Source organism: Xenopus tropicalis, chromosome 7, assembly GCF_000004195.4.
Source record: "Xenopus tropicalis strain Nigerian chromosome 7, UCB_Xtro_10.0, whole genome shotgun sequence".
Taxonomy (NCBI): Eukaryota; Metazoa; Chordata; class Amphibia; order Anura; family Pipidae; genus Xenopus; species Xenopus tropicalis.
In genome coordinates, this window is record NC_030683.2 from 108206066 (window position 1) to 108225650 (window position 19585).

A 19585-nucleotide genomic window follows, 5' to 3' on the forward strand; every position below is an offset into this window, starting at 1 on the left:
AAAACAATTCTATTGGGTTTATTTCATGTTTAGCGGATTTAAGGTATGGTGATCCAAATTACAGAAAGATCCCTTATCTGGAAAAATTGCAACTCTCAAGAATTCCAATAATAGATCCTATACCTGTAGCATTAGAATCCATATTTTCATTATTTGGAGATATCCATGAGTTACATTTTTATTAAAGTACATGAATGAAACCTGCAGGACAAATAATAAACTTGATGTTGTGTAAATGGTAGAAAAAAAGAATTACCTAAATCATTATCTGGGAGTTTTCCTTAAATTATTATACACATCTTTATTTGAGAATTGAAGTTCCTGTGTATGTGAGAAATAAACGTTAGTATTATACCAGTATATACATTCATACTGTTGTACTAAAGGAATATTTTATAAGGTCTTGTTTTAAAGACACCTTTTTTAACAAATTAGTTAGCACTTTTATTATGCTTTGTTTATATAGAGCGGATACATTTCACATCGCTTTACAGATATTATATATCAGTTCCTGCCCCAGTGGAGCTTACAGTCTGAGGTCTCTTTCACATTCACACACACACTTTGGTCAGAAGTACCAGGAGCCAATTAAAGGACATGTAAACCCTACATTCCCTACCATGTGTATAAGTTGGGCACATCTCCCCCACCTGAGCCATTTGGAATCGAACTCTGAACTGAACAACTCCTGCATTTGCCTTCTGAGCCACTGGGGGCTTTTTGAGTTGGGACTGGTCAATATTTCTAGATCTCTAAAAACGCATTTATTTAGAGAAGCTTACCCTAATCTAGTTTAACATAACCTCAGTGTGCTGCTAAAAGCAATACCCTGTGCCACACCTCTCACAACTCTGTCATGCCCATTCCCACACCTTGTGTCTCAACCCTTTCTCCTTATAGATTGTAAGCTCTTTTGGGCAGGGCTCTCTTCACCTCTTGTATCGGTTATTGATTGCTTCATATGTTACTCTGTATGTCCAATGTATGAAACCCACTTATTGTACAGCGCTGCAGAATATGTTGGCGCTTTATAAATAATTGTTAATAATAATTCTCCCTGAGAAATTTAACCCAGCCATTCAATATAATTTTAAGCATCCATGGACTCTTATGCTTTTCTGGGGCAATAAATTTTGCTTTTTTCCCTTTTTTTTCAGCCTGGTCCTCATATAACTGTTTTCTATTTTTTACACATGCTTTTCTTTAATGATTTGTCCCATGGGACAAATAGTGACTAGCAGGAGAGCAGAGCTCCAGCAGGAAAGAGAGATAATTGTCAGGGCATGGAAAATGTAATCCTGCCTTTGAGCCCTGCTTGTGAGGTAATCCTTGAAGTGCTCCCCCCTTGCCCCTATTTCTAGATGACCATGTAGCGTATATTACAGTTGGGATGGGGAGTAGGTCCCTTGGTAGTTCAGTATTTAGCCAGGAAGTGTCAGGATTCCCCTAGTTTATAAAAAGGGAAGCACACATGCTCAGTCTCTTTTGGTTCCCACTTGCTGGTAGAGGTAGTGCAAAAGGGCCTGGAACAGAGGTAAGTGCCAGGTTAGTTTTGTAATAGTTCATCCTAGGAGTGAGAGGCAGGATCAGTGTAGTTAGTAGAGCAGTCAGAAGTCCAAAGAGGAGGCTAGTGAGGGTTAGCATCCTGTGGTATCAGTGCTGCCAGACTGTCAGTGTAGGACATATATGTCAAACACAAGGCCCGGGGGCCAAATCCGGCCCACCTGGCTGTTTTATGTGGCCCTTGGTGAGTGTGTCTGACCATGTAGCCTGATAAATTTCCATTTTCCTCACATAGTAACTAAGACTAAGGGGTATATTTATCATGCTGTGTAAAAAGTGGAGTGAAGCATTACCAGTAATGTTGCCCAAGGCATCCAATCAGTAATCAGATTTCAACAGTAGCAAAGCATCTATTGGCTGCTATGAGCAACATCACCGGTAATGTCTTACTCCACTTTTTACACATTGTTATAAATATACCCCTTAGTATCTTACTAAGTATATTAATAAAAAATTTGGCCCGCAACTCAGCCTGTGTTTTAGATTTCGGCCCCCTTATGTGATTAAGTTTGACACCCCTGGTGTAGGAACTCAAGCGTTAAGCTTATGAATTGATAGATTCCTGGAGTAACACACAACTGTGAGCCTCTACGGGTGGTGTGAATAACAACTGATATGAGAAGTACTGGAACCATTTATTTATTTATAATCTTGTACCATGTGAATCAGCACCCACCAACTGAAATTGTGTATAATCTATTCAATAAAGAGTTTCATTTGCTTTTAAAGAACCATTGGTGCCCAAGTTGTTTGAAAGATCTGTTTTGTGGTGGGATACAGTGTTATTAAAGGAACAGTAACACCAAAAAATGAAAGAGCTTTAAAGTAATAAAAATATACTGCACTGTTGCCCTGCACTGGTAAAACTGGTGTGTTTGCTACAGAAACCCTACTATAATTTATATAATAACCTGCTGTGTAGCCACGGGGGCAGCCATTCAAGCTGGAAAAAAGGAGAAAGGGCCCAGGTTACACAGCAGATAACAGACAAGTTCTGTAGAATACAATAGTGTTTTATCTGTTATCTGCTATGTGCCTGTGCCTTTTCTCCTTTGAATGGCTGCCCCCATACTACACAGCAGCTTATTTATATAAATTATAGTAGACTTTCTGAAGTAAACACACAACTTTTACCAGTGCAGGGCAGCAGCACATTATCTTTTAGTTACCTTTATACACTTTAATTTTTTGGTGTTACTGTTCCTTTAACCCTTCCTCCAATAGTAAGTGGGGGCTCACTTAAGAAAAGAGTCATATGTAACATGTGCCATACTGTGTTGTCAGGAGCTGAGACTAATTTGACCAGGTCTGAGATAATTCATTTGGGGTAAATGAGATCTTAACAGTAAAGGAGGGCCCTACTCACAAGAACAAGAACTTACTCACAAGAACTTACAATGTAGAAGCAAAGGGATTAGATAATCTTACTGTTGGTGCTTTCCATGCATGGTCTCATTACAATTACTCATTGCCACTTGGCCTGTTTAATATAATAAGGGCTCAAAAAGGCCCTACATAATAATATGTACAGATATGTACAGAGATATTACTAGCAATAAAATACATAATCAATGTACCTGATAGCTGGATTCCTGGGGATTATTTCCTGCCATGTTCTCCTGTCAGAGAAACAATACAATTAATCTAACAAATCTGTGGGAGGATCGGTTACAAATAATGTTCCATGTGATATCTGGGATGCAGCCAGAGACATGGGACATTTTATCTTGTAATTAATTGGCTTCCTTCACTCTAGACAAAGGAACAACATATTCTTATTGGATCACTGAATAATATGAGATCATGACTATTTTATTATATATGAAAGACACAGGAAGGGTAATTAAAAAAACCCAAATCTGACTCTATGATATGGTTATATGGTTATCTAGAAAAAAATGTGCTTTTGCATTTCAATATGTTTGGTTGATAGAGAGTTGATAAAAAGCAGGTTCAGTTGTGAGACAATTCAGACAGATTTCAAAAAGAACAGTTGGAAGATATAAGAGGTAATTTATAGAGACTCAGGGGCGCTTCTGCCATTAGGCGAGTTGAGAAACTCGCCTCAGGCGGCAGAAGCGCCCCAGTTACCAGGGGCGGCAAAAAGCCGCTCCTGGTAACTTTAAGAGCCGAATTTCCGGTTTTTAAACCGGAAATTCGGCTCTTCTAGTGCAGAGAGCGCAATTGCGCTCTCTGCACTAGCGATCTCACCGCCCCCGGACCCGCTCCTGCGCTCAGAAGGTAAGCGCTGGGGAGCGGGTGGCATCCAGGAGACGCCTCAGGCGGCGATATGTCCAGAATCGCCCCTGTAGAGACTCCAGACCAGCACTAAAGGGCATAATGATGTCCTTCACCATCAAAAAAGGGGAAAAGGACACTACAAAACAGCACAAAGGTGGTGCAACATCTATATTGCCTTTGTGTTTCAAAAGCACTTACTCATAGGCCAAATTACATCAACAAGGAATACATTAGTCTCCCTCTTTGTGATGTTTGCCCTACATATTGCATGTTGCACCATAAACAGGTGCAAATTTATCACATTTTTGTATTGCAATTGATTTATTGTTTGATCCTATATATTTGTTTCCTAACAGATGAAGTCAAACAATGAGAAGAAATAAACATGTAATAAAACTCCTAGCCCCATTTAAAGGTGGCAATTTGACTTAACCAAACAATATTTTCAAACATTTGTTAATCTACCATACTCAGGGAAAGAATATTTCTATAACTACAATTTTGGCCACAAACCTGCATCTTGGTTTCAAAATTACTTCCAATTTTGCTTCAGTATAAGAATCTGTAGATATCTCTCAATTATTTGTTTTATTTGTGAATATTGAGAACTGTATGTCAAAATACACATTAAACTATCAGAGAAAGTAGACTTGCTCTTAACTTTAGAACCACTGGCTCTATTTTTTCTCTTTTGAACAGTTAAAGACCTTTCCAGAGGCAATACATTAGATGCCACAGATCCACTAGCCTGGTTAAAAAGTGATATACGAGGCATAGTCAATTTCCTTCTAAAGACTTTGACCAGTCATGGCATCTTGTATCCTCTATCCAACAGCCAATCCCTTAAATCACAAGATTGCCCAACAAAATCATCAAATCCTTTGAGCATATATATATCTTATCTATAAGATGTTGAGGATGGGAGAAAGCACAAAAACATACCCCTTAATGCTCATTCTAGAGGCACTTGCATTTAGGGTCTGGCTGGTCTTTGCACCTAATGATGGTTTCAGAATTCGGTACTAAGTGCCAAGCACAGTGATGAGGGGCACATCCCTGGTCCTTACCTTCTGTGTAATGTCAGGCAATTTTACTCAGCTGTTCATGCACAAGTCTAAGGCTAAATACAAGCTGAGGGAAGAACATCTATTACTGACAGCACCAATTTATTCTATATATAAAACAAAAATATGTTTGGAATCTATTGGTTCTGTCTGTAGTAGATTAGATTCTCTTTATATTGTACCTGGTGTATAGAAATAACTTTTAGGGAATCATCTGGGTCTATTTGCCAGTAATCTGTTGGCCTAATCTATCCATGGCACATTGAACTAGACATCACTTACAATGAGTAAAAGCACATGCTCACCAAAGAGAAGCTGAAATTCAAAATATCTTTACAGTCAATGACAGCATTTCAGGGGTCATTTAAAATGTCCCACATTCAGGCATGCAAGTTAGGGTGTTTCAGGAGGTGCAACCCAAATGGGCGCCCTGTCCTTACCATCTGCCCATAGGCATGTAATAAGAACAGGGCTCGATGCACCTCCTGACACTGCTCTCTGCACCAGGCTTTACATTCCAGGGGGGAAGCAAGTGCTGAAACATAAGCATTAAATGACGCACTCTTGCACTTGCACCCCTGGATTACTTAAATGACCCCTAATATATTTACCATTAAGTTAAAATTTTCTGTTACCAGGGCATAGTATGATAGCAGGATCCTTGAATAACCACTGGTTTTATATAACCTGATTGCCAATGAAATGAGCACAAACAGTAATTAAAAAAAAAGCAAGAGAGAGCATTATGTACCTTAGATCCTGGAATGATACTTTCATAATGGCTTGGTGCTTGGGCACCTGTATTCTCATATACAGGACTTGTTGGAGTTGGAGTGTCTGTAAAGGAAAAAAAATGTTTTTCAGTGTATATGAAGGAGAAACTGATAATATTTCAAATGTCTGCATTCTATCTGTATATTATGGAGATTCATGGGAGTAAATGAAATACAGTATTTTATATGCATTTTAGGTTTCTAGTTATGGGCTCAGAAGACAAGCTGGGGAAGGTGCCATCACTAAGCACTCACTGTTCTTGTTCTTCTTGCGGAGAATGAAGATTACGGTGAGAGGTATCAGCGCTACAACAAACAGGGCAGCGATGACAATGCCGGCTATTGCACCAGAGGAGAGTTGGCTGCTGCTGCTGCTGCTGGAACCTGAAACATTGAGAGCAGAATTTGGAATCAGGTTGAAATTAGAACAAGAATTGTTGCTGATTTGTGAGTAAATCAACCCCCATATTTATATCTACTGGACAGTGATGCCAGTGACGTTTAGGACTTCTCCCAACATTTTAGTGGTGCACTATGTGGCCAAACTATGATTACACCCCCTCTAATTTTAGACAAATTTGCCACTACATCATGCTTCTACCTCTACTTTATAGCAACAGTTTTGGGCCTTTTCCTGTTTCAGCACAATATAATGCCCCATGCAAATAGCAATGTCCATACAGAACTGGTTTGCAGACTGACTGGCACAGATCCTTGACCTCAACCCAATGGGGATGGCAAATCCTACTAACTATGTTCCAGCATCTAATTGAAAGCTTTACATGAGGAGTAGAGGGTCAAGGCTGTTGTAGCAGCAAATAAATTGCCAACTTTAAAATGATCCTTGGTTTTGGAATGCGATGTTACACAGGAAGAGGTGCCAACATCGTTTTGCCCATACTGTGTGTTTACCAGGTATGACCTGTTTAAATGAAATCATATATGGTGGCTCTAATTAGTTTCCCTCTTTGTAATTCAAATATTTTTCAAATAGAGAGACATGCAAAGTTTAATGCAGTGTCATATTTTTCTGCTAATATACATTTATTGTATTGGGGGCAACTAATGCTGGCTAAACATTAAAAATGATTACCCTGCCCAATGGTTTAACCAGATGTTAATGGGCCCCATAGCAAATTCAATTTAGGGCCCCAAATCGCAGGTGCACAATTCAATGTTACATGTACAGTATTAGGTGGTTAGGACTTTGATGGGACTGGTGAGCTGGCCATATGGTATAACTACAAAGCGGATTATCATTAATCTAGTGCAGGTGTTTTATTGATTTATGGGTTATGATGTAACTGGTTACGTGTTTAAAAGTAAACATATTGGTTGCTATGGGTTACTGTTCCTGGGAAAACGTAGTGCCTTTTATTACATATAGAGGTTAGTATAGTGTCTAGAAATAACAATGTTATTGTTAACATTCTTAGTTGTACCTGTATCCACACTGATTTCAAATAAAAATGTTGAGTTTCCTAAAAAGTTTTCAACTACACATTTATAATTTCCACGTTCAGTGGCAGTCACTGAAGATATCACCAGCTCTGATTTATAACCACTGGAAATGACTGAGATCTTTCCTCCACTGATTAAAAGAGAAGGGTCAGGATTGAGGTGGAACCAGGAGAATGTTGCAGGAAGTGCCTGAATTCTGGGAGAAACAGTTCTGCTCCAGTCTAAGTTGACAGCCATGGTGACATTTTCTCCTTCTGTCACTGGAAAAACAGAGCCGCTGGTTGCCCCTATTGGGGTTCCTAAAGAAAATAGATAGATAGAATATAGATATAACTCTCTCTGAAGTTAAGTAGAAGAAATAATGGTGTGTTCCATTATTCCATTACATATTGTTGGCTGGCTAATCATTTTCGTAATTTCAAAAACAGAAGAAGCAGTGTTAAATGAAGAATCACATTGTACTGATTTAGCAGCACGTGTGTTACTGATTCATTACAATGGGCTTCTGGAAAAATGTCTCTAGGCAGTTTTGGTCAGACAGTTAAATTTCTGGTACCTCAAAAAAAATGTTTTCTCCCAGAACACTCCTTGTTGGAATCAGGCATACACAGCCACACCTCCCACCCTCTGAAAATGAATGGTTTGCATTGCGTATCTCATTCTACTTATTTATTATTTCATTTAATCCAGTTTTCTTTTGCTCTAAAACAAAATCTATATATTTTGATTGAAAAATACCTATTTATAAAAAGCAAAGTAATAACGAATTTGAGAAATTTTAGACAGGTAGAACCTAATATATCTAATTTTATTTTATTTAATCAAGCCACAGCTATTCACACAATTTTACAAAAACAGTCTGTCTGACAGATTTTCATTGTACTGATATTTCTCATTGTTACATGTACATGTCTCACCTAAGATCATTGTGCTGAATGTAATCTGTTCCGCCTGTGTACCCAAGCAGGCCAGTTCTGCCCCAGAGGAGATGACATTAAGGGGTACATCCATAGTCACTGTATCCTGTGCTGTGTATCTGTTATTCTGAAATATCAGGGTAACATTTGCAGCAGGGTTGCCTCCGGGCCAAGAACAGCTCAGTGTCAGTGTCTGATCCAATCTGGCTGCATTACACTGAACATTTCCATCAGGAGACCCTGTAAGAAAAGGTTGAGGGATATAAAGTTAAGGTTAAGTTTTGAATTGAAATATAACAGGTCACATTTATGAATGGAGGACACAATGCAGACCTTTCACACAGACTATTTCTCAGGGGCACTGCTACCATGAGGAAAGCTGACAAACTCGCCTCAGGTGGCAGCACCCTGCAGTTTATCAGGGGCGGCAAAACACTACTCCTAGTAACTTTCATAGTCGTAATTTCAATTTTTGAATCAGACTTTTGGCTTTCCTAGTGGAGAGAGTGCAATTAAGCTCTCTGTACTAGCGATGTGGCACCTTGACTTACTCCGAAGCTCCTGAAGGTAAGTGTGGGGGGAAGAATACGAAAGGTGCCTCGGGGCAGCCCAGGGACTAGAAACACTCCTACTATTCTTTAAAGTATACAGGTCCCAAAGCCTACTTGGCCACTTACCACATATGCTTGTAGGGGCTTGGTATCAAACATCAAGAAACCATTATGTACCTGTATCTGCACTATTGTGTATATGCTTTATAAATGTATAATCTGCTTGATAAAGTCACTATACATCGGTAGAAGTTTTGGCAGTACAGAAGGAGTCATAGTCAGTAATAATAAGTTATTTATAACTTGCAAAGTTAAAGAGAGGGTCTAAGTTGTCTGTAAATGTATATATTTATTTTACTGTGCCTAATTGTGAAGAACAGCAGAGGGGTAGTGAAAGATACATTCCAGATCCTTGATCCCAGAGATGTACTGAATAATATGCCATCCTATTACTACAGCACATTATTAAGTTATAAAACAGACTCTAGTAACTTTGGTTTGGGATAAATGCATTGCGTGGACTCCATTTCCCACAGTAATGTTTCTGGCCAGTAAGGAATTAGTCCATTTCACAGATGTATTACTGGTAGATCTAGGGTTATCTTTTCTACAATATATTGCTTGCTCAGCAATGCAGAGTACTTGTGTTATGATTTGGAATTTAGAATGTTTTATTAACTTTATAAGTATCTGCAAAAGAAAAAAAAGCACCAGGTTAAATGACACACACTTTTCCTTGGTGGATTAAAGCACTACAGTTATTTTCATAACTCTACAGGTATAGGTATAATATATATAATTACTAATAATTTGCATCCCATAATACTTACAGCCAAGGTTGAGAGTCAGGGGGCTGCTGGTCTCACTATTCACACTGTTAGAGGCAGTGCAGGTAAAGGATCCATTGTCTGTTCTCTCCACAGGGCTGATAATGAGGCTGGAGTTGGAATTCATTAAGTAATACCTGGGGTTTGTGGGTAATGGTGCCCCATCCAGGTGCCAGGATAAGGTGACATTAGTGCCAAGAGCTGAACATGTGAGTCTCACTGAATCCTTCCCCACTGATATCAGCCCAGAAGATGCATTGCTGCTCAGTGCCACCCCAGGTACATTTGCTGCCAACCAGAAAACAACATTATGGTTACATGATCTAGTGAGACAGGTTTATTTCAATGTTCTGTTTATTGCATCTGACAATATCTGCTATTAATTATATATTAAACTCTTATAGATACATACATTATTTCAAGCAAATATCAGTATGCAGTTGACAAAACCCAAAAGAAATCTAATTGATTAAGGGCATAGTTATAGTTAACAGTGAAACAGACTTTGCTGCAGTTCACAAGAGGGAAATTTATCTGTTCACTTATATCGTATTTTAGGGGCTTATTTATAAAAAAAAAACAGTTTGCTTTATGCTCCCATCTTAATTAATAGTTTCCTAAACATAGAGAGCTGTAAAATTTGCCTCTAGCAAACTGTGATTGAGTTCTAATTTCACCCTTCAATACATATGTCCCTTAGTGTGCTGGTGTCCCCTTATCCCTCTCTTACGCGTTGGCATCATCATTTTAAAACTGTTCTATTCCCACCTTGGCTTTTAACCTTATTTACTATCACTATTTTCTATTGACCAATATATAGGGCATTAGACATTCTGTGCATTAAGTTACAAGCAATGCCCTCCCCTTTGAGCAAAACAGGGATTGTTTGTCCATATATTGCAATATACTTCAAGCTGGCCAACTACGTGTCATCCCTGGTCTGGCCAGTCCTACACTCACTTTTATCAGATTTATTGTGTTGGATTGAAAACCCAACAGACTGTTCTTCGACTTTGGCTTCTTCTTCCGCTTCTTCTTATTCTTAGCGCCCCCCATTTTCTAAACGCTACTCCTCCTACAGTTTTAGGGGTACAACACCCAAACTCCCCACACTTCTTAACTCTATAGCGGAGCAGGTTGTTTGTGCTTTTCTAAGCGATCCGGCCCCCCGTCTTTTTGTGGCGCGGAACCCCCCAATTTTCCCATTGTCTGTGACAGGGAAGATTTTCAAACTGCTGCCACACTTACAGCTTTGAAGCTGCTCTCCCCAAACTTGAATAACATAATAATGGGGTCACCCCGAATGAAATGGCGACATTTGTTGGATGACCCCGAAGTGGGAGGGGCAAACAACAGCCAATCAAATTTCACCCATTGACTTTAATGGGGAAATGGAAACTGCTGCCAAACTTACAGCTTTGAGGCGACACTCCCCAAACCTGAATCACACAGTCATGGGTTCAGCTTGAATGAAAATATGATGATTGTTGGATGCCCAAAAGTGGGCGGAGCTGTGAACAGCCAATCAGATTTTACTTATTGATTTGGCGGAAATCCAACCTGCTGCCATTCTCACAGTAATGACACCGGGGTCCCCAAACTTTTTACACTTGGTCACTAGGGGACTGCAGTTTTAGTTTTGAAAAGTGGGCAGAACCACCGACAGCCAATCAAATTTCACCTATTGATTTTTATTGGTTTGATGCCAGATTTTCCAAACTTTGCACAGTCAGTCACTGGGTGACTTCGCATTCAAGTTTTTTGTTTTTTTAAATTCAAAGTGGGAGGGGCCAGCAGCAGCCAGGGAAGATTTTCAAACTGCTGCCACTCTTAGGCTGATGCCACACCAGGCGTAGGGCTGATTTTTTCGGCAAGCGGAAAAATGCTTGCCGAAAATTCAGCCCTACGCCTGCTACTTGTGCCTGCACCCGAATGAATGGGATACGCTCGGGTGAAGGCACAAGTAGCCGATATACGCAAGAAAACGCGAGACTTTGCATTCTCTCGCGTTTTCGTGCGTATATCGGCTACATGTGCCTTCACCCGAGCGTATCCCATTCATTCGGGTGCAGGCACAAGTAGCAGGCATAGGGCTGAATTTTCGGCAAGCGTTTTTCCGCTTGCCGAAAAAATCAGCCCTACGCCTGGTGTGGCATCAGCCTTACAGCTTTGAAGCTGCTCTCCCCAAACTTGAATAACATAATAATGGGGTCACCCCGAATGAAACAGCGACATTTGTTGGATGACCCCAAAGTGGGAGGGGCAAACAACAGCCAATCAAATTTCACCCGTTGACTTTTATGGGGAAATTGAAACTGCTGCCAAACTTACAGCTTTGAGGCTACGCTCCCCAAACTTGAATCACACAGTCATTGGGTCAGCCTGAATGAAAATATGATGATTGTTGGATGCCCAAAATTGGGCGGAGTTGTGAACAGCCAATCAGATTTTTCCTATTGACTTGGTGAAAATCCAACCTGCTGCCATTCTCACAGTAATAACGCTGGGGGCCCCAAACTTTGTAGAGTTAGGCACCAGGTAACTGTGGTTCAAAATAAGAAAAAATGGGCGGAGACACCAACAGCCAATCAGAGTTTACCTATTGACTTTCAACAGGGAAATTTAACCTGCTGCCATTCTCCCAGTATTAACACCGGGGTCCCCAAACTTTTTACACTTGGTCACTAGGGGACAGCAGTTTTCATTTTGAAAAGTGGGAGGAGCCACCAACAGCCAATCAAATTTCACCTATTGATTTTATTGGTTTGATGCCAGATTTTCCAAACTTTGCACAGTCAGTTACTGAGTGACTATGCATTCAAGTTTTTTGTTTTTTTATTTTTAAAATGCAAAGTGGGAGTGGCCAACAACAGCCAATAAAATTTTACCCATTGACGTTTATGGGGAAATTGAAACTGCTGCCAATCTTACAGCTTTGAGGCTACACTCCCCAAACTTGAATCACACAGTCATGGGGTCAGCGTGAATGAAAATATGATGATTGTTGGATTCCCAAAAGTGGGCGGAGCTGTGAACAACCAATCAGATTTTACCTATGGACTTGTGGAAATCCAACCTGCTGCCATTCTCACAGTAATAACACTGGGGCCCCAAACTTTGCAGGGTTAGGCACCAGGTAGCTGCGGTTCAAGGTAAGAAAAAGTGGGCGGGGCCACCAACAGCCAATCAGAGTTTACCTATTGACTTTCAACAGGGAAATTCAATCTGCTGCCATTCTCACAGAATTAACCCCAAGGTCCCCAAACTTTTCACAGTTGGTCACTAGGGGACTGCAGTTTTAGTTTTTAAAAGTGGGTGGAGCCACCAACAACCTATTGATTTTTATTGGTTTGTTGCCGGGGTTCACAAACTTTGCATAGTCAGACACTGTGCGACTACGCATTTAAGATTTGTTTGTATTTTTGTAAGTGGGTGGAGCCACCAACAACCAATCAGATTTTACCTATTGACTCTAAATGGGGAAATCCAACCTGCTGCCATTCTCACAGTATTATAACCAGGGTCCCCTAGTTGGTCACTAGAGGGCTGCAGTTTTAGTTTTGGTGGGCGGGCCACCAACAGCCAATCAGATTTCACCTATTGAATTTTATTGGTTTGGTGCCAGGGTTCATAAACTTTGCACAGTCACTGCGTGACTTCATACTCAAGGTTAGAAAAAGTGGGCGGGGCCTCCAAAAGCCAATCACATTTGTTTTATTGTTTTCAGTGGGGAAATTTTAACTGCTGCCATTCTCACATGTTTAATGTCAGGGTCCCCAAACTTTGCACAGTTTGTCACTGGGTGACTATGTTTAGAAAAGTGGCAGGGCCAACAACAACCAATCAAATTTCACCTATAGACTTCATAGGTCCAAATTTAAACTGCGGCCACTCTTTAAATATTAATACTAAGGTCACCAAACTTTGCAGAGCTAGTCACTAGGTAACTGTGGTTCAGAGTTAGAAAAAATGGGTGGAGCCACCAACAGCCAATCAGATTTTAACTATTGATTTTCAATGGGGAAATTCAACCTGCTGCCATTCTCACAGTATTAACACCAGAGTCACTAGGGGACTGCATTTTTAGGTTTTAAAAAGTGGGTGGAGCCACCAACAGCCAATCAGACTTCACCTATTGAATTTTTTTTATTTAAATTTAAAATGCTGCTTTTCTCACACTATTTATGTCAGGGTTCCCAAACTTTGCACAGTCAGTCACTGGCTGACTACATATTCAGGGTTAGAACAAGTGGGAGGAGCCACCAACAGCCAATCCATTTCCACCCATTAGATTTAATTGGTTTATATTTAAACTGATGCCATTATTGAAATATTAATTCCAGGGTTGTTAAAGTTTCCAGAGTTAGTCACTGGGTATTTGCTGTTCAAAGTTAGAAAAAAGTGGGCGGAGCCACCAACAGCCAATAACATTTCACCTATTTACTTTCAATGGTGAAGTGTAAAATACTGTCAGTCTCACAATTTTTATGCCTGAGTCCCCAAAAGTTGCAAAGTTTTTCAGTGGGGGACTGCAGTTTAAAAATAGGAAAAGTGGGTTGGGTCACTAACAGCCAATCAGATTTTATCCATTAAATTTTATTGGTTTAAATTTAAAATGCTGTAATTCTCACACTATTTATGCCAGGGTGCCCACTGTTTGTCACTGGGTCACTTTGACTCAAGGTTAGAAAAAGGGGTGGGGCCACCAACCACCAATCACAATTCACCTATTGACTTTTATTGGTTTATATTTTAACTGCTGCCATTCTTTAACTATTAATCCTAGGGTCCCTAAACTTTGCAGAGTTAGTCACTGGGTAACTGCAGTTCCAGGTTAGAAAAAGGGGGTGGAGCCACCAACCACCAATCAGATGTCACTTGTTGATTTCAGTGGGGAAATTTAAGTTGCTGCCATGCAGACAATATGAAAACCAGGGTCCCCAAACTTTGCACAGTGGTTTTTACTATATAACTGTGGTCCAAAGTTAGAGAAAGAGGGCAGAGCCCATTCAGTGACTTCATGTTTTTCAACTCAACATGAAGTTTGTTCTCAAACTTCCCTTTCTAGTTAAGAATTCTACTGCTTCAACAGACATTTAACAACGGGACTGAGTTTTATCTGCAACTTACTTGCTTTTTTAGGTTAAAACCCCCAAATGGTTGTCAAATATTGGCTACACTGGGATCACCTGACTGTAGCTGGGAAGGGTGGAACTACAACATGAAGCCGGCCACTGCTCCTGTATAAACTATAGCAAAAAAGGGAAAGTTATGCTCAACCATTAATTCTAAACCATTAGGCAGGGGTGCAATGAGGCTGTGACCACAAAATACATATAGATAACAATAAGAGGTCCTCTGCACTCACCCATTATCAATATATATAGGACATTAAGGCATTCTATGCATTAAGCTACAAGCAATGCCCTCCCCTTTAAGCAAAACATAGATTTGTAACCCCTATTTGGCTATAAAATAGTTAAAAACCAGCTATTGGTAGAGCATGGGGTACATGCGACTCTCTTTCTCTGGAATGGGCCTTCACTGCCACTGTGTAGTGTAATTGCTTAAATCAAAGGATAAGATGGAAGTCAGGAGCTCTTGTAATTAACTCTTTATTGTCCAAGACAAGTTGTAGCAATTCAGGGATAAATCAATACTCCCATAAACAGAGATATAGCAGACACCTTTGAGGATAGTAAGAGAGGATGCCACCGGTTTATCCCACCTCTTTTGGAGACTGGGCAGGGTAAATGCACCTGTCAGTACGACACCACTAGGAAGGGCAGTTTGGATAGTTACTCCAATTCTCAGGTTGCATACCTTTAACTGTTATGGGTCCTACAGCTGACTTTGGACCAGGGATTTACACTGACCTGTATCCTGCATCTAAACCCGTGGCCCTGGCTAAGGCAACAGTGCCTGTATGGAAGGGTACTTCCAGCTGAACTTCTGGTTGGAGCCTGAACTGCTTTTATTATCTAGTTCTATCTACCTCACTCTCCTAGAGAGTGCTATTACAGTATTCTGCTATTCTATATAGTCCTCATTTACGGGGCCTTCACCAGAGTGGATATTAAGCTCTGGGGCAATGGCTTGGCTTTACTGTGGCCTATGTCTGATCCCAGGCTCAGTGGAGCTGTTCCTTGAAAATCAGAGGCAGCCAAAGAGGAAGCCACACCAACTTGCTAAACACTATATGAGTCTGCAAGGGGTGTGGTCAGCCAACTAAACTAATAAGGTATAGTGTAATAACTGTAAACTAGATACATGGGTCTTTGCCCAGTAACAGTACAGTCAGGAAGAGGTAGGGTTAAAAGCCATAGGGCAGCTTAAAAATATGGGTCCCTACAGATTGTTTGTCCATATATTGCAATATACTTTAAGCTGGCCAACTGCGTCAGTCATCCCTGGTCTGGCCAGTCCTACACTTGTGTGATTCATTAAGAATTCTACTGCTTCATTATACATTTAACAAAGGGACTGAGTTTTACTTGCAACTTGCTTGCTTTCAAGGTTAAAACCCCCATATAGTTGCCATCTAATTGGCCCATTGGAATCACCTGACTGTAGCTGGAAAGGGTGGAAGCTACAACATAGAGAGGACCACTGCTCCTGTATAGACTATAGTAAAGGGGATGCCTTTGACATGGTTGGCCAGCTTGAAGTATATACAGTAGAAATATATGGACAAATGTCCTATATATATTGATAATGGGTGAGTGCAGAGGATCTCTTGTTGTTTGTATGTACTTTGTGGTCACAGCCTCATCGCACCCCCACTCAATAGTTTAAAATTTAGTGGCTGAGCACAACTTTCCCTTTTTTGCTGTATTCAAATCCATATTCAGGACATACGAAAAAGTAGAAAAAGAAAAAAATATTGAAACAATTTACATAAATAGACTCTATGTAGTTTTTTTCTAATTGAACACTGAGCACCCCATATTGCCTATGTGTATCCAGGGCATTAATAAATATCCCTTACTGAGTCCACAGCATTACAGCAGTACAGACAATAGAGCCCCCAGGGTTGGACTGGGCTGCCAGGACATCGGCCCTGCACCCCCCTGTCCACCCTGAGAACCCCCATTGTCCTAGCTGTATGGATACAGAAATTTCCATTCCCAACAGTAAGGATACAGATCCGCCTAAATCTTAGTAGTACAGCTATAGAATCCCGCAGTATGCCAACAGTACAAATAGAGACACAATATGCCAGCTGTACAGGCAGAAAGTTCCAGAGTGTCCCAGGAGTACAAATATAGACACATATCTTTTTACAGCTTGTATGACAGGTGAGTCTACAAGTGAAATTTGTTTCTATTAAAGGTGTTTCTTTATGACTGTTTGTACCCACCAATCACAGAGAGGCACCAGACTCATTTAATGTGACTGAGTCTTGACCCATGGGTTACCCAGGCCCTACCCTGCACACAGTGTCAGTGTGCTCCAATTCCTCCTCCTTCTGTTGGCCAGTGCTCATTTATAAACTTGTGTCTGCCCTTGCTGGGTGTTAGGCTGGGGGTGGCATGTCCTGACCATCATCCACTATAAGAAAGATCATAAGCCATTCTTTGCATTTAGCTACTAAGAAATTCCATGCCCTTTAAATAAAACAGGGATTGTTTGTTGATATATTGCAATATATTCAAGCCAACTACATCCTGATCTGGTCAATTCTACAATCTCTTTTATCTGATTCATTAGATGGATTCTGTCATGATTTTAATGGCATACTTTTTATTTCTAAATTACATTGTGTACTTTGCAAATAATTTATTCTACCATTAAGATAAGCTGTTGTTTTACCAGATAAGCTGTTATTTAACCTAGTGCACTTTCAATATGACCCAAGTCACATACTTTAATACAGAGTTCCTCTTGATTTGGGTGCTATTCTCATGAGCACATTTAGGAATACAAACAATTTCTGAATTAATATAGTCAATATTATATTAATATAATTAATATATCTCTATAGTGCTAAAATCTTCTCCAGCCATCAGGGATCCTGCTTTTGTAAGGGTAAGGGGGTGTCAGAAATCATTGCCTCTCATTGTGCCTTTACCCAATGCCTCTCACTGTATTTAATGCATTTTGGATGCGACTTCTTCTGGCCTTCACTATATAATGTATTTAGCATCTGAAATTATTGTTTGATATGATATATATAGGAATTTTGTACACACTAAAAACTTGTGAGGAACAAAAGAAAACACATAATTTGGATTGCAAACAGAGACAGATATACAGTATGGGGAAGTTGGTTATGCAAATAGATTACAGATTACTTTAGTAGTTTGTTGTGTCCACAGCTGTTATTTTTTTTTTTTTTTTTTAATTTGTACCAGTTTTGGTACCAGTTTTGGTAGTTAGTCATAAATCTATAGCCTAAATTCAGTCCTGTCTTCAAACTAGTAAATGTTTTCATAAGTTCACATTCCCAAACTTTTCTTTCAATTTCTGTTATGAAATTGCTTTTAACAAGAGAGTTTTTGAGGTTGTCCAGTTAAATGCTTACTTACTTCTGTCTCAAGTTTATTTTTATTGTTAATAGAGAACTGGTGGTCTTTACCCATTTTCTCCAATGTTTATTTCTCCTGTTGGACACTTGTGCATCTTAGAGCATAAACCACTTTGGTGAATGAGCAAGTGCAGTGGCTGTGGATATTATATTCCTCTAGTGAGGCAGGAATTGGCACTTTATCAGAGGAGAGGATGTGTGGGCATGTCTTGCAAGACTTGCCCACACATCCTCCATCCTGATAACTATGGTGAAATCCCGTATATCACAGCATCGATCAACTATCAATTTGGGAAACACTACATTACCGGTATCTAAACACTTTTGTGAAAAGGGCCACACCTCAGAACAGCTTAGATTCATGGTATTGGAATCAATACCACCCTTAAAGAGAGGAGGGGACAGGGAACTTAGGCTGAAACAAAGGGAGGTGTGGTGGATTAATAAATTGCAATCGCTTTTTCCTACTGGATTGAACAGGGATTATGATTTGTTTCTTTTTTTGTAATCTTTTTGTGATTTTCTTGTAATGTTTGTAAATATTGGTCTGCAATTGCTATACTTTCTATATACACATGTTTTTGCTAAATTGAGGGAAATATCATGTGCATGTGAAGCATGACTTGTGACTTTAAACTGAGTATTAAGGTAACGCTTTTTCTATGATGTCATTTCCTCTGTATCCCTTTAAATGTAATTCACTGAGGGGATCACATTATTACAGGCTTGATAAAGGGCATGTACTGTGTCCGAAACGTCGCATATGTGATGTGATTCTTTTTAATACACTTTTTTGCAAATAACCTGTGTGCTGCATCTTTTTCGAATCTTCTATTGTGGAGGGGCGAGACGGCGCCCTTAAGTTGCGGAGCACCAGGGTCTACGCTATGGATGAGTGCGGTGACAGTTCTGTTTAAGGTATGTATATATATATATATATATATATATATATATATATATATATATATATATATATATATATATATATATATATATATATATAGAATATACATTTCTTACATTTTTACTTTTAGTTAAAATTATTTGCAAAATCTTTTAATTAACGTATTCTTTAAAACCCTAATAAAGTACAATAATTACCTTCCGCTATTTCAGCTATTAATTCTGGACTCCTGCACTTCATATCGGACCATATCCGCTGGAGAATTCTGAGGTCCATTCGGAGGGCAAAACGATGTTCTAACCTCCGCATCAGCCTGCGGAGGATTGCCCTCTTCCTTTCGTGGACCCCTACCATCCCCAGCGGCTGCCTATCATAGGATGAGCACAGGAGATATCGGCAGATGTAGCGCCTCTCCACCAGTCGTAGCTCTGATACCCCAGGCATGTTGGCTCTCTGTATCACTGCAGGCTCTGACACAAAATGGCCACAAGTCGCGCCTATCACGAGATTACAAATGGCGAATAGCCGCCAAAATATAACGTGTAATGTATTTGTTGCAACAAAATATGCACCGCTATAGTAGTGAATATTGTGGCGACTAGATATTCACCACTATAGTAGCGAATATTGTGGCGACTAAATATTCACCGCTATAGTAGCGAATATGCACGCCATGTTAGCCATACATGCCAATACTTTTGTAAAACTTCGTAAATAGACACATACTTGAATAAATCCCACTGCTAAGTCCATATTT

The 19585-nt window shown here is 39.8% G+C and overlaps 1 protein-coding gene across 1 annotated transcript; it reads right to left on the reverse strand.

Annotated features, from left to right (window-relative positions):
- Nucleotides 1-253: 253 nt before the first annotated feature.
- LOC101731551 (hemicentin-1-like) lies at nt 254-19272 on the reverse strand. The gene is made up of 9 exons (XM_031906537.1): nt 19026-19272; nt 9401-9685; nt 8020-8259; nt 7023-7401; nt 6424-6563; nt 5897-6025; nt 5620-5705; nt 3141-3182; nt 254-321 (listed from the first exon to the last, which is right to left on the reverse strand). Exons 1-9 carry the CDS (start codon nt 19270-19272, stop codon nt 265-267), a joined length of 1605 nt encoding a protein of 534 aa, XP_031762397.1. The 3' UTR covers nt 254-264.
- Between the last annotated feature and the right edge of the window lie 313 nt (nt 19273-19585).